The sequence below is a fragment of the Watersipora subatra genome, chromosome 9 (assembly GCF_963576615.1).
Source record: "Watersipora subatra chromosome 9, tzWatSuba1.1, whole genome shotgun sequence".
Lineage (NCBI taxonomy): Eukaryota > Metazoa > Bryozoa > Gymnolaemata > Cheilostomatida > Watersiporidae > Watersipora > Watersipora subatra.
The window spans coordinates 55,439,113-55,453,849 of record NC_088716.1 but is presented as its reverse complement, the minus strand read 5'-3'; the positions used below and the strand labels follow the sequence as shown (position 1 = coordinate 55,453,849).

At 36.1% G+C, this 14,737-nt stretch overlaps 1 protein-coding gene across 1 annotated transcript in view; it reads left to right on the top strand.

Annotated features, from left to right (window-relative positions):
* The window catches only part of LOC137404248 (sucrase-isomaltase, intestinal-like), a 35,032-nt gene extending 23,183 nt beyond the window's left edge, over nt 1–11,849 (top strand). Inside the window, exons 14-22 of the mRNA XM_068090423.1 lie at nt 924–1,098; nt 1,738–1,854; nt 3,897–4,051; nt 4,917–5,001; nt 5,581–5,637; nt 6,174–6,304; nt 8,238–8,326; nt 10,033–10,079; nt 11,484–11,849. Coding sequence (XP_067946524.1) covers nt 924–1,098; nt 1,738–1,854; nt 3,897–4,051; nt 4,917–5,001; nt 5,581–5,637; nt 6,174–6,304; nt 8,238–8,326; nt 10,033–10,079; nt 11,484–11,711 — 1,084 coding nt within the window. The 3' untranslated portion in view covers nt 11,712–11,849. The remainder of the gene's footprint in view (nt 1–923; nt 1,099–1,737; nt 1,855–3,896; nt 4,052–4,916; nt 5,002–5,580; nt 5,638–6,173; nt 6,305–8,237; nt 8,327–10,032; nt 10,080–11,483) is intronic.
* Nucleotides 11,850–14,737: the final 2,888 nt, after the last annotated feature.

The window sequence follows — 14,737 nt, the reverse complement described above, 5'->3', positions numbered from 1 at the left end:
TTACAAAAAAATAACAAAAATGTCGATATGCTACTCGCCGAAATACCTCACACAATGCTGGAAAAGTCAGCGTTATTCGTCATGTTAAAAATAGTTTCGCAAACAGATAAGCGATAAAATTTTAGTTAAAAGTTTGAAGTTGAGTAAAATACACAATAAAACTTCCTTTATGTATGTGTTTAGTAAGCTAAAAACTTGTGTTACACGTCTGCCTCAAATGTAAGAACTTCCTGCGGATGTACTGCACGTAGTATATTGTAATGTTACATTTTCTTGCAAATCATAACCACTAAATACACTAAAGTTATTGTAGGTAACTATGGCTACTAAAGTTAACATACTGTTTTGTTACTAGTTTTTAATGATGATGATTTTGATGATTTTTACCAAGAGGTGTTTGCATTAGATAATTACTATGGGTTTCTATACCCTTCTAAACGATATTTTCACCTTATGATGCCAACACTGAAATGAATTAAATCATATAATTGTATACCAAATAATTTTTCATTGTAATTGTAGCAAAAGAGACTATATTTAGCTATTACTTGCTAATAATTTCACATTTACCTTTAAACACCTTTACAGTTTTACTTTTTCTCCTAGTTTATTTCAACAAAACACCTCTTTCGTGATATGAAATCCTTAAAGTAGCAGTTGTTTGAAAGAATTTTGAAAACCTTCACAGTTGTTTTATTTTGTTCCTTAATTCAATTGAACTACAAAAAACACTTTTCCCATTGTATAAATTTTGAAAGTTAAAATGGTAAATGATGTATATGCTAATTAAAAATACAATTTCTGTATAAAGAAAGACTTTTTTAATACTCGGGCAACGCCGGGCATTCACTAGTTTAGCCAGTTTAGTACAATAAGCAAGTCAATTAATCTATTATTTGCTCAAAATGCTGGCCTGTCTGTAGGGCATTACGAGAGGCCCTTGGAAACAACAAAAGAGGAATGGTCATAACCAGATCTACGTTTGCTGGAAGTGGTAGACACGCTGGTCATTGGTTGGGTGACAATTCAGCTAACTGGCAACATTTAAGAGACTCCATTATTGGAATGCTTGAGTTCAACTTATTTGGCATTCCTTATGTAAGTATTGCATATCGATATGGTTGTTTTTATTTAATCTATACCCAATGAAATAAAAAATCGAAATGAATAAATTGTTTTTTTCTTGATATCAAAGTTTTATGAGCTGAACAAGACTTGAATTAAAACTTTTAAAAGAAGACACCGTACTTTGGGTTGCATCGCTAGACACTCTAAAGCTCTCATATTTACCTGGCACATGTTTTATACACAGTTTAGTAGACTTAACAGCACTCAAAACACAACTCAAGTAGACCTTATAATCTTGAAACTTATGAGAAGACAATCTGACAAAAATTAACTTTTCATACAATTCCATGGTGATTACTTTCACTTTGGATTCCTACATTACAACAGTTACCATTTGTATACTTCCGCTATTATGAAATTATGAATGTTTAGTCATAATTGTGATCCACAAACATAGCATATTCAAGCATAACTGAACATATGGATGACAGACCAAAAAACAGACAAACATTGAGATTTATATATAGATGTACAGATATAGATGAGTACTTAGCCAAAATGCTGATCCCCAAACATAGCATCACATACAAACATGATTGGATATTTATATGTATTGCAGCAGGTATATTGTGTGTGTCGGTAAGTCATGCCTCTTCTGTATGCTTTCAGGTAGGGGCAGATATATGTGGGTTCTTTGGTAATACAACGGCTTCCTTATGCAAGAGATGGATGCAGCTAGGAGCTTTTTATCCCTTTTCAAGGAACCATAACGGCAAGGGCTATATTGTGAGTTATACACCGACCGCTAGCGTTTAAGTGCATTATAAGATTTTCAAAGTATGTACAAGTGTAAGAATTTCTTGGTAAATATTAAAACTTTACTCGTACATATGTATTTACTGATGAAGCAATCTTTAGTGCTGACTTAATAATAAGCAACAAAATTTAGAAAAGTTATTTTGATAAAACGAGTCAATCAGAAAAGTTCAAATTGCTGTAGCGAGAATAATAGACTGTGCGAGTCAAAGTGTATATTTGTGGACTCTCAAGGGTGTTATATATGTTTCTAACTAAATGCCCGGTATTGTATGGACAATAAAAAAAGGTTTTGAACAGGAAAATTATTTTTAATCGACCTATACAACATTTATCATTCTAACTTATATATGAAGGTGTTTGTTTATTTCTCTGTGTGTCCGGCCAACGCATAATTCATATACTTGAAAGCTCGAGGCGTAGCTAAAACGGATTGGTAAAAAACATCTCTTACTTCTTATGCTACACATTCATTCAAGATTCAAAACAGCTTATAAACAGTGGCAGGTAATTTAGTTGCCATTGGCTAAATTTCTTTACCCAATGAATTTGAGCAGCTTGAGCTTTCAATTATTTGAAGTATTTATTGGACGGACACACACAGAAATAAACAAACATGTGGTAAATGTGGCATATGTTAAGTACAAATACATTTTTGTGCACAAACCTTTTTGTTACTCGTGCAATGCCAGGCATTTATTTATTATACATGTATATAGATTGCAGATCAAAAGTAGAAATTTTGGTTTTAAAAACTAATTCAACCGTGTGCCAGTTAAAACACTGTGATCGTTACTTTTGACATCTCCCCAGTTACCTCAACCCTGTATCAGTTGCCTCAACCTTGTATTAGTTATCTCAACCCTGTATCAGTTACCTCAACTCTGTATCAGTTACCTCAACTCTGTATCTGTTACCTCAACTCTCTATCAGTTACCTTAACCCTGTATCAGTTACCTCAACTCTGTATCAGTTGCCTCAACTCTGTATTAGTTTCCTCAACCCTGTATCAGTTACCTCAACTCTGTATTAGTTATCTCAACCCTGTATCAGTTACCTCAACTCTGTATCAGTTACCTCAACTCTGTATCTGTTACCTCAACTCTCTATCAGTTACCTTAACCCTGTATCAGTTACCTCAACTCTGTACCAGTTGCCTCAACTCTGTATTAGTTTCCTCAACCCTGTATCAGTTACCTCAACTCTGTATCAGTTACCTCAACCCTGTATCAGTTGCTTCAACCTTGTATCAGTTACCTCAACCCTGTATCAGTTATCTCAACTCTCTATCAGTTACCTTAACCCTGTATCAGTTACCTCAACTCTGTATCAGTTGCCTCAACTCTGTATCAGTTGCCTCAACCCTGTATCAGTTACCTCAACTCTGTATCAGTTACCTCAACCCTGTATCAGTTGCTTCAACCTTGTATCAGTTACCTCAACCCTGTATCAGTTACCTCAACTCTGTATTAGTTGCTTCAACCCTGTATCAGTTACCTCAACCCTGTATCAGTTACCTCAACTCTGTATCAGTTACCTCAACCCTGTATCAGTTACCTCAACTCTGTAGCAGTTACCTCAACTCTGTATCTGTTACCTCAACTCTGTATATCAGTTGCCTCAACCCTGTATCAGTTACTTCAACTCTGTATCAGTTACCTCAACTCTCTATCAGTTGCTTCAACCCTGTAGCATCTGCCTCAACTCTGTATCAGTTACCTCAACCCTGTATCAGTTACCTCAACTCTGTAGCAGTTACCTCAACTCTGTATCTGTTACCTCAACTCTGTATATCAGTTGCCTCAACCCTGTATCAGTTACTTCAACTCTGTATCAGTTACATCAACTCTCTATCAGTTGCTTCAACCCTGTAGCATCTGCCTCAACCATGTATCAGTTACTTCGACCCTGTATCAGTTTTCTCAACTAAACACAGCACTCAATCTAGTGCCATATGCTACTCAAATTGCAGGAAAATCACAAATTTTATGGTGTTCTCCGGTCTTTTCCAGGACCAGGATCCTGCAGTGTTTACTGAAGATCCACTTGTAGCGAGTCTATCAAAGTCTAGTGTGGAGACTCGGTACCGTCTACTACCATATCTGTACACCCTCTTCTACAGAGCAAACTCACATGGAGACACAGTTGTGCGCTCGCTTCAGTTTGAGTAGGTCTCCCTTACCACACGTCATATTAGCAGTACAATTTGGGCAAATGTACCTACACCTAACATATTTTATTTCGTTATTTTATAAATTGAGTTTGGAGTTTTATACAGCTACTATATAGGTACAGGCATTTGGGTGCATGTAATGCTGTTGTTGCTATCTGAAGCTAGACTTCTCATGAGCTTAACTGCGAAAACCTATACATTGGACCTTTTATAATGTTTGATGCTGCCGCGGGTGGAGCTGTCACAACCTCAAAGATGAATTTTAGAGTTACAGTTGCTAGTTTGCTAATGACAAGTCTAAAACCTGAAGCAAGTAATATTGGCAAAGAGATAAGTATTACGTTGAGAGAGGCCTTTTACCAAAAATTTTATAAATTTGGTTATTCCAACAGTCCTTACATACCCACACAAGGTTAGCAATGCCTTTTAAACTTGTTAGTCTCAATTTATTAACCTCAGTTGTTCCTCTTTTTAAACCAAATGTTGACAGGGTCAGGTGTAACAGCATTCTGTATATAAAATCATGATTTCATGATCAATTGAAATCATGATTCAAATATCTCGTGAAGTGTTCAACTTCTTACAATTATCACTAACAGTTGAATAACATATACAAATCAGTTTTCTGTTTGCGTGCCTATAACTACCTCATATATATGACTCGAAATAATGGGATTTGATGCTGATGTACTTTAAGTCCACGAGAAGATACACTGCAAAATGTACAATTCATTCATAATCAGATCTTGTTTCAGTAAAAACTGCTGTCTATCTCTTCAACTACAACTTTTCTTCTTATGAGCTAAGTATGGCATGCTTGCCGTTCTGCATACATCGAGTCCCTGTTTGTTATTTCAAGATGGCCGACAGATCCACGAACATACGATATTAGTGAGCAGTTCTTGTGGGGTAGCAGTCTCCTCTTCTCTCCCATACTCTATGAGGTGAGTGCATGCACACAACAACCTTAACAGAAAGACATCAATATAGTGCAAGGTTAAATATAATTCAAGTAGTAACTAAAATAAAATTGAAATAAAATGAAAATTCAAAATAAAACTAAAACTTTAACATATGCAAAAGTCAGTTGAAATTTTTTAAGCATGTTGTATCTGACACTATAATCTGCTTGTGTTATTGATTTACTATAGTATCTATAAAACATGGTTGTTGCAACAACTTTAAACTTTATTTGCAAGATTAACGTTTTTTTTACAGAATTTTTTGCATCTTTTTGTAAAAATGTTAGAAAATTTGTGCTGCTAACATTCTATAAGTTCACAATGTCATAGTAGAATACAAGCTTATCAATTGACCTTTTTACAGCCGGCCATAGTTTCTAAGCAGTGTCTTCAGTTTGTAAAAGTAGGTCCTTGAAATTTTACCAAAATATTCTCATGTATTTTAATGTTACAAAAGAAAATGCTACTGCTGAAATTATGATAAGCATATATAACTGAGATAACAATATAACATGTTTGTTGCGGTTTCAACCTTTAGTAAGTAAAACTGTTTGTTTGCAGGATCAGACGACAGTCTCTGCATATCTTCCAGAAGGGAAATGGTATGACTACTACACTGTAAGTATGCGCCTTGTGTATTCATACATTTTATGATAACATGCAAAACATGATTCTAAATATTTCAGTTTGATTTGTGGTATAATAGTTATTGCCAGAAAATATAATTTCACTAGCAGCTTTACTGTGCTATCTTAACAATTTAAAGACAAAAAGGTAGTTATGGCATGTCAGTTAACATAGTACTGATAGTACATATCTAACATGATTTCATAACTCTTCTGACATCTGCTATGATCTGATGATTCTCCTCACATCCGCAATGATCTGATAACTCCTCTTACATCCGCTATGATCTGATAACTCCTCTCACATCCGCTATGATCTGATAACTCCTCTCACATCCGCTATGATCTGATAACTCCTCTCACATCCGCTATGATCTGATAACTTTTCTCACATCCGCTATGATCTGATAATTCCTCTCACACCTGCTAAGATCTGATGACTTGTTTTGGCTTCACAGACCGGGTTACCTTTATGTATACCACCATAATGTGAAATCATAAAAATTTATAGAACCTTATGTCTTGCAGTATAAAGAAGCAACTCAGACTGGAAAAACGAGTTTGGACATCTCTGTAAATGAGTCAAGTGAAATACCAATTCACATTCGAGGCGGCAGCATCCTTCCAACAAAAGAATCTGCACTTACTACATTTGAAAGGTGAAAATAATGTTTAAATGTGTTTATAACTTTAAGCAATGAGCAGACAGTCTAAACTCAGTTGCTAGAGACTTTTCGCAATAACTGATACAATCTACGATTCAGCCAATAGATAAAAAAATGAATACTGGAAATATAGGTCTGGTCTAGGAGGATATGTCTTTGCCGTTCAGGAAAACTACTGGTTAACAAAAACTTGCTCGGTATCTCATACCTTTAGCTGATCTAAACAACTAAATGACCAACACACTAGCTAATATCATCAGAAATATGTATCTAGCATCCAAGGCACTTGCAACTAAAAACTTAAAGGTTGACTTGCAACAAAATTCACATTACAGTTAATTGGTATCAAAAGATTCACCATGTCTTACTCTGTTGTGTTGTAAGTGCCAAATATGTGGAAATGTGATTACAAGCTCTTAAAAGCTCAAAAACAAAAAGCCGCTGTAGATTGGAATCCGTTTATTTCTCTGACGTAGCCATGACAGTTTGGTTATTGTCTTGTCACGCGATGTTCTCACGTGAATTGAGAGGCCAATAAAAAGCTTAATATAAAACTTATCGTAGCACTAGTTTATGACAAACACTTCGGGTTTTACCGAAGACCCCGTATCAAATATAGATGCTCGCTACGTTACAGTTTTGTTTTGGCTTGAACTAATCGTCTAGTCGTAATCTGATCATGTGACCCAATACTTCGCAAATAATTTTTGCAGCACTTTACGATTATCACAGGTGACCAACAGGCTCGTCATGATTATTAGACAATGATATGTACTCCTTCGAGCTAAGGTTAAAAAGTTAAAAAATTTTTACGGTAAGTTATAAGATATCACTGCTAAAAGTGACAGCATTACAATGACGATAAAGCAGACGCGTAAGAACAATAGACATGGTTTTATCGAATGCGTGAAGTATATTTGTGAAAATATTTCGACGAATAAGGTTGCATGAAAGTGTAAACAGAAACCATCTACCACAGCTACGTCATATTTGAGCCATTTTGGAAAGGGAATCCAAACTACGGCGGTCTCGTGTGGCTGCGATTAACTGTTTGTTTTTGAGCTTTTAAGAGCTTGTAATCACATTCCCACATATTTGTCACTTACATGTACAACACAACAGAGTAAGACATGGTGAATCTTTTCTTATCAAATAACTGTAATGTGAATTTTGTTGCAAGTCAACCTTTAACAAGGGCAGAAAAGTATAAAAACAACTTCATGGTTTTTCGCTAGTAAAACCTTATAACATATACCAGCAGAAATAATATACTGCTCATCAATAGAACTGACATTCTAACTAAAGTGACCTCAGCATTATTCAGAACAGGTGCAGCAGTTCCGTGGTACTAGGATTACAATGAAAGTCAATTTTGATGATGATGATCTACAGTATATAGTGAGTGTGTGCACTGGTGTGTTTAATAAAACACATGCTAACTCTTTTGTGACATAACAAAGATATTATATTAAATATATTATATGTGCTTCTATTTGGTGTGCTCTTTGGGAATGTGCTAAAATTGATGCATGTCTTTGAAATAGAGTACATCCGGAATAGTTTAATATGTTAAATGCGGTTATTTGCTTAAAATAGGCAATTTCAGAATGTCTGCAACAAAGTGATACGGCGTTGGACTGTGATGTAACAACAGCATTTCATATTTCTCTGCAAGAGAGGGCAACTCCTTTTCTATCAATATGACACAAACATCCCAACACAGGCTATAAACTAAAAATAATTTTAAAAATTTTATGCTAACAAAATCTTTATCTTTGTAATGATATGAAAAATTGTTGTAATAACTATACATGTTTGGTTTACTTGTGTAATCCAAATATAACACTGTTTTCATGTACTGCTTGGCAAGCCTTCAAAGGTACCAGCCTAATTTACAGTAAAATGTAGTTTCACTATTTGACTACAGTCGACAGACCCCTTTCACGCTGATAGTAGCACTGGACAAGGATGGGAAGGCTGAAGGAGAGTTGTTCTGGGATGATGGAGAGACGATTAGTAAGTAGTCACGCAGTGTAAAGAATTGTAACCTAGTCATCCCTCCTACTTCGCTGGGGTTACTTTCTAAACTCGCCCACAATATGGGAATTCCCGTGAAATAGAAACTAGATCTTTTAAGCAGGAACCATAATTTCAATTTCGGAAAATTTAAACTGCTTTCTGATTTCGCTGATAAACTGCTTTCACTCTCTTCTATTCATCCCCAAGGGCTAGTCTGAGATGTTATAAAATGCACCCTTTCCACTGACTTACACATCACTCATCACTACAGACTAATTGCCCCCTTCTTTGGCTCAATCACTGCTCCTACTTAGTACAGGGATTTTACCCCCTTAACACTACTTAATACAGTAATTTTACCCTCCTAACACTACTTGGATGCCATTTTACAGCCCCTAAGCACTACACCACAGCTCATGAATACCACTTTCCACTGTATGAAACTCAATGAGACAGGTTTGGCCCCTATTCATGGCACCAAGTTAAAAAACATACCCTTTTTATGAAAACACTCTAGAGGGCCTGGCCACTAAAAACACCCCTAAAGCGTGCTTTCATCCCTTAGAGATGAAAGTTGAGAGTGAGACCCCAGGAATAAACAGATCTAAATGAAGGCTACGGCTGGAGAAAAAAACTCATTGGAATCACATAGTGACAATAAAGTATACTCTACTGCGGTTCACTGTACTCACTTCTTGATGTGTTTATTTCAAAACAAAAACATGACAGCTTTTACCATCAGTTAACATGATTAAAAAAAAATAAAGAACTTCGAGTGGTTGTGAAACCCGTGATACAGCAAAGCTGTGATATTTGAAACTGTGAAGTAGGAGGAATTACTATAGAATAAAATCTCTTTAACAGCATTTGAGCACTTGTAATTATCACTGGTTAAGGTAGAAACATTATGAGTTGTCTCCTCCATGCTGCACTTTATCATAAGTAGACAATCAAACAGCTTTAAACTAAAGACAAAATAATAAGAACGATAATAATAATGATAATAGTCTTTAATCAACCCTGTATTTTGTGTCATAAATAAACTCTTACTATTAGCATTTGATCATGTTGATCATCATGCTCTACTGCACATATTCTAATCCTTAGGTTATGACCTTTCAAAACAACATGGACATCTTTTTTTTAATTGTTATATTGGATAGAGTTGAAAATTAATTTGTAACTAGACATTTGTTAGAAAGAGTGTGTGTAGTGCATCGCCGCTTCCCTTTTCGCACACATTTGGAGATCAGCTTATTCAAATGATGACAAATTAGATAAAACCTACTATCATGAAGATGCATAAAAATAACTTTGGCAACCTTGAAAGAATGCATTAGCTGTTAAACTCAGTAGACGTAAAATAAATATAGTACATGTAGACTTAATTTAGACAAGTTTTACGTCTGGTTCTACCATTACCAGAAACAAACAAATTATACTGTTCTAGGATCACAGACTCAATGTTCTGTGGAGGTGATGCAAGTTTTAAAGATATTTTAACATTTTTTAAACTCATTGTAACTTAAAAACCTGATGAAGTGGCTTTCAACCTTTTACATCTTATCAGGTTACGCGACGCATCTGATGGTGGTAAGCATGTTTGACCAACTCAGCTTACCATATCCTGTATAGAACCATAGAAAATGAAAGACCTAACAGAGCCAAGTTTGGCTTAAATTATGCATCATATTTTCTTGCAGACACGGCCACCACTAGTTGTCTGGTTTCCTTCAGTGCTGCTGAACAGGTGAGTGCATCACACAACTACATAGTTAGATGAGGAACACACAAATCACATCAATTTCTAGCCTATGAGGTGCATTTGCCTCTCGTAGATATATGAAGTAAATCCCTATGTATAAACATGTATATAAAAAAGTATATATATGTAAAATTGACAAAAATAAATGAACATTTATTTGTTATGAATAAACAAACATTTGTTTTATACATATAAAACAAACATATAACTAATAAACCTTTATTTTAAATACATAGAATAAATAAATTTAACAGATATATATACACTTATGAAATTTTTTTAGTAGAGATACACAAGTCATACGCAAGGCTGCCAGCTTGCATTATCTGTTTTAATAAATCTGACGTTGTCATTGTGCGTGTCTGTCCGTGTGTCTGTCTGCGTGTCTGTTTAGGTGTCTGTCTGTGTTTCAGCATAAACACTGCATTTCCACATTTTTATTTGCTTTATTTTCACAATTTCATTTTATTTTCATCTACAATTTTATTCAAACTTCATATGCATGTGCTCCACCAGGTTGGTAAAATATTTGGTTTCAAAACTATGTCTGGGTTTTGAGAACTGGCCGTCTAAACACCAATCTGATCGAAAACTCACGAATGTCCCTTTGCATACATTAGGGACAACTGCTGTCAGTGAATGCACTCACGGATTGCTGACATGAAGGCAGAGTAGCAGATTGTGCTAAAAATCTACACATGTGCTGCAAACTACCTGGTTGAAAATAGAAGAAATCATGAGCAAAGCCGGGCTTACTGATTTGCTATGTGTTTCCTCTGATTCCTTATTGATTCTGATTCACTACTAATACATCCTACATTGCGTGTGTGTGTGGCGCGTGTGTGTGGCGCGTGTGTGTGTGGCGCGTGTGTGTGTGGCGCGTGTGTGTGTGGCGCGTGTGTGTGTGGCGCGTGTGTGTGTGGCGCGGGTGTGTGTGGCGCGTGTGTGTGTGGCGCGTGTGTGTGTGTGGCGTGTGTGTGTGGCGTGTGCGTGTGTGTGGTGCGTGTGTGTGGTGCGTGTGCGTGTGTGCGTGCGGGTACGCGTGCGTGTGTGTGTGTGCGTGTGTGTGTGTGTGTGTGGGTGGTGCGTATGTTTCCTGGCTTGGTTACAGAACTTTACAAAGTTCGTCTTTAAATAATCTGTGGGTTGCATGCTGTGTCAGGCTTATATATTAGTACGCTGTGAGACAGTTGTTGTTTGTTTATCGAACGACTCTTACAATTTCCAATCTCCTTTATTATGTAGTATGCTAGCTACTGACTGTACAGTATGCTAAAGCAAGGGAATATTTGTCACCTAACATATTCTACAGAGTAGTGCATGATAATAAGCATTTCTGCAAGAACTTGGAACGCTAGCCTAGTATTCTTATATGTATTATATTTGCAGTTTCTGAACAGCACAGTACAGATGTCACAATGTGTGGCTGACAGCGCCGGTGATATGTCTCTCATGGTGAATTCGATACGCATTGTGGGTTTCAGTGGAAATGTTACACAAGTTACAGTAAATTCAAACCCAATCAGCAAATTTAAAGTCGAAGAAAACTCCATCATGATTGGACCTAATGCTACCAGTATCCTTATTCAGGACAGCTTCAGTATCCACTGGTTGTAATGGCGATATGTTGCTATGTTACTATTTCATATACAAGAATGAATTTTGAATATCAGATTAATCTTTTTGTAATCAGATAATCATTTTTATTCTAGATTAATATAAGTATGTTTGATGAAATATATTTATATGTTATTACTTACAGAATGTTTAAATTAGAAACATTAGAGCAATATTTTGAACAACCAATAGAGCCTTTTTAAATTTGGCTGGAGCTCAATGTCTTATGTAATATCCAGCAATCAGGCTCCAAATAGTCCAGCATCTGACGCGGCTTTTCCTAGCATCCCTCCAAACTACTAACATCATTCCTTAAAGAATCAGAGGAAACACGTAGCAAATCTTAGACAGATTTTCTCATTTGTTGAATACACAATGAACTATAAACTTAACAGGAAGTTGAAGCTCGCAGTGGTCAACACTGATTGGTCCCGGCACTCTCTCATTGGAGACTGATTATCTATCTATTTGTCTGTAAATGTTTTCCATGTGAAATCAGCATCTGTATACCAGCCTAGAAAGGAGGTGCACAGGCTACTTATCGCATGTACGGAGACTATATAGTAAACAGGTAGTAATCAAGTGAGATAAATGATTACAGTTTTAAATAAGTGTGTGCATGGGTGGGCGAGTGCATGCGTGCGTGCACCCGCCCACCCATGCTCCCCTGCTTGCATAGAGACATATACGAGACGTATACGAGACATATATGAGAAGAGACATATGAGACGTATACAAGACATATAAGAGACGTATACGAGACATATATGAGACATATGCGAGACATATACGAGACATATACGAGACATATACGAGACATATACGAGACATATACGAGATATATACGAGATATATATGAGATATGTATATACATGTACATCTTGTTTAATTTATCTGATAACATCAGTTTATATAGAGTTTGATATAGTCTATCTGATTACGATAGGGGTTCTCCTTTCTGTACTGTCTGCTGTTTTTGGGTTCTCCATTGTTATTCTATGTGCGATTTTACTATTGAATAGGAAGTTGATTAATAAAAGATTATTCCTGTAGCACATTTTCAATAGTTTTACTCCATTGCTCTTACACTCTCCTTTTGCATGTCTACCTACGTTTTCAGGATATTTTCTTCAATATTTATTAGCTTTTGTATCAAAATTTCTAGCTATGATCAGACAGTCTTTAATACTCACTTTCCTCACTAATGATTTTAGTTGGTCATAGAACTTTTCTCTAATTTCTGGGCTGTCTTCACTAACAGGTAGAGTTGGTGTGTTGATATCGATGACGATGTTGATATTGTTTCCTTTGGTTAGCTTTAATCTCAGTTGACATCATCGGTTTGCACTGTTGTAAAAGTGGCCTTGTATCCATCGCTGGTTACTATTGCTACTTCTCATCTTTCTCTGGTGCTATTTACCTTTTTATTTGAAGGTGAGTGGTAAATGATGCACCTGTTTTTCTATTTTAATATTTTTATCTCCTTTTTACTGTTAACAAGCGTTTCCTGGATCGCCGGAATATCAAGATTATAACTCTTTCTGTCCTCTGCAATGTGACTTTTTTTCATAATGTTTTCGTCTTTTGATTTGATCCCTCCACAGTTAAAAATTCCAATCTTGATCTGCTGACCACCTCTTTTTACTATTTCAATATTAGCGCTTTCTATATTATAACTTTTCCTGTTTTGTACAGTGTGCAGAACCACAAATTATCTCATTGTATGTTGTGTCATTTACACTTTGGCATCTTATGTGGTGCCATCTATCACAACAGAGTCTCTCATCCTACCAAGTCACTTCTTTACTACAGGTGTCACACAGATCACTATCAGGAGTCATATTTGGTGTGTATATAAAGTATAATATATAAGCGAGTATAATATAGCTGAGGGTAGCTCTCTTTATATCTTTGTTTAAAACTGTCTTAACTGTAAAACTTCTGTCCTTTTTGTTGTTGTTGTTGTTCTTGTTGTTGTTGTTGTTGTTGTTGTTGTTGTTGAATAAACTAGTAATCTAGAAATATCCTTGTTCTCTCCTAGTTTAAATAAACCAGCTAAAACCTTTCCTTTTACCCTATATAAAATGTCCCAAAACGGTGATATGTTCACAAATACATGTATATATGCAGTGATGTGCAGATATCGCTGTTATTGCATTATAACTCTGGTTTAGAGATTTGAAGGTATGGCTATTAAGGAAAAGAGGCAAATCCATGAATATTCACTCAAGAAATAACTCAGCGTAGTCTAGTTGCCTCAGATTAGACCACTTGGACCAAGTCACCCCAAAGCTTTAATGAAGACAACTATTTAAAAGTCGAAAAATATTATGTACAGTTTATTTGAGCTTTCAAAATTTAGTAAACCGATTTTAAAATGATTTTTAACCATTGAAAGCATCAACTGCTTCTAGCAAAATCACAAATAAATATTACAGTGTAAAAATAAATACCCACGTCAAGTAAAAGGCTCATGGTTTGTATAGTTTTTTTTCTGATAATTACTAATATCATTATTAGATTTTATAGTATTATATGTATTTTACTGTCATGCATAAATTGGGAAAAATTATGTTATACACAATTCATACAAATTCACACTTACACCAGTGTTGGCTTTGCTTCATCAGCTTGTTCTATTTTGACTATGTTTAGTTTGCACACCTTTCCTTAGGTTACGTTGTAAAAGAACAGGATAGTCACGCCCAGGACCAAGAAAAGCCATTACAGCGAACTGGCTGCACGAGGTCAAGAGGACGGCTCGGCCCAAACTAGCTGAGAAAGTTTTAGACCAGCTCCACTTCATAAAAGCCAGAAAAAGTCTAGCAGGCCCTCAACCCGGCCAGAAGCACGACTGGCCGGCCACTAGCCAGTAGAAGACAAGCCAAACCGATCATTGAGCCGTCACATTAGAGAGGACCTGGTGCTGAGCTGACAGTTGAACATACCGACCTGCTACCGAGCCTGCACTGACTGAACCGGCCCACTATCGAGCCGACTATCAAAAAGATGGAGCTTGCCAGCAG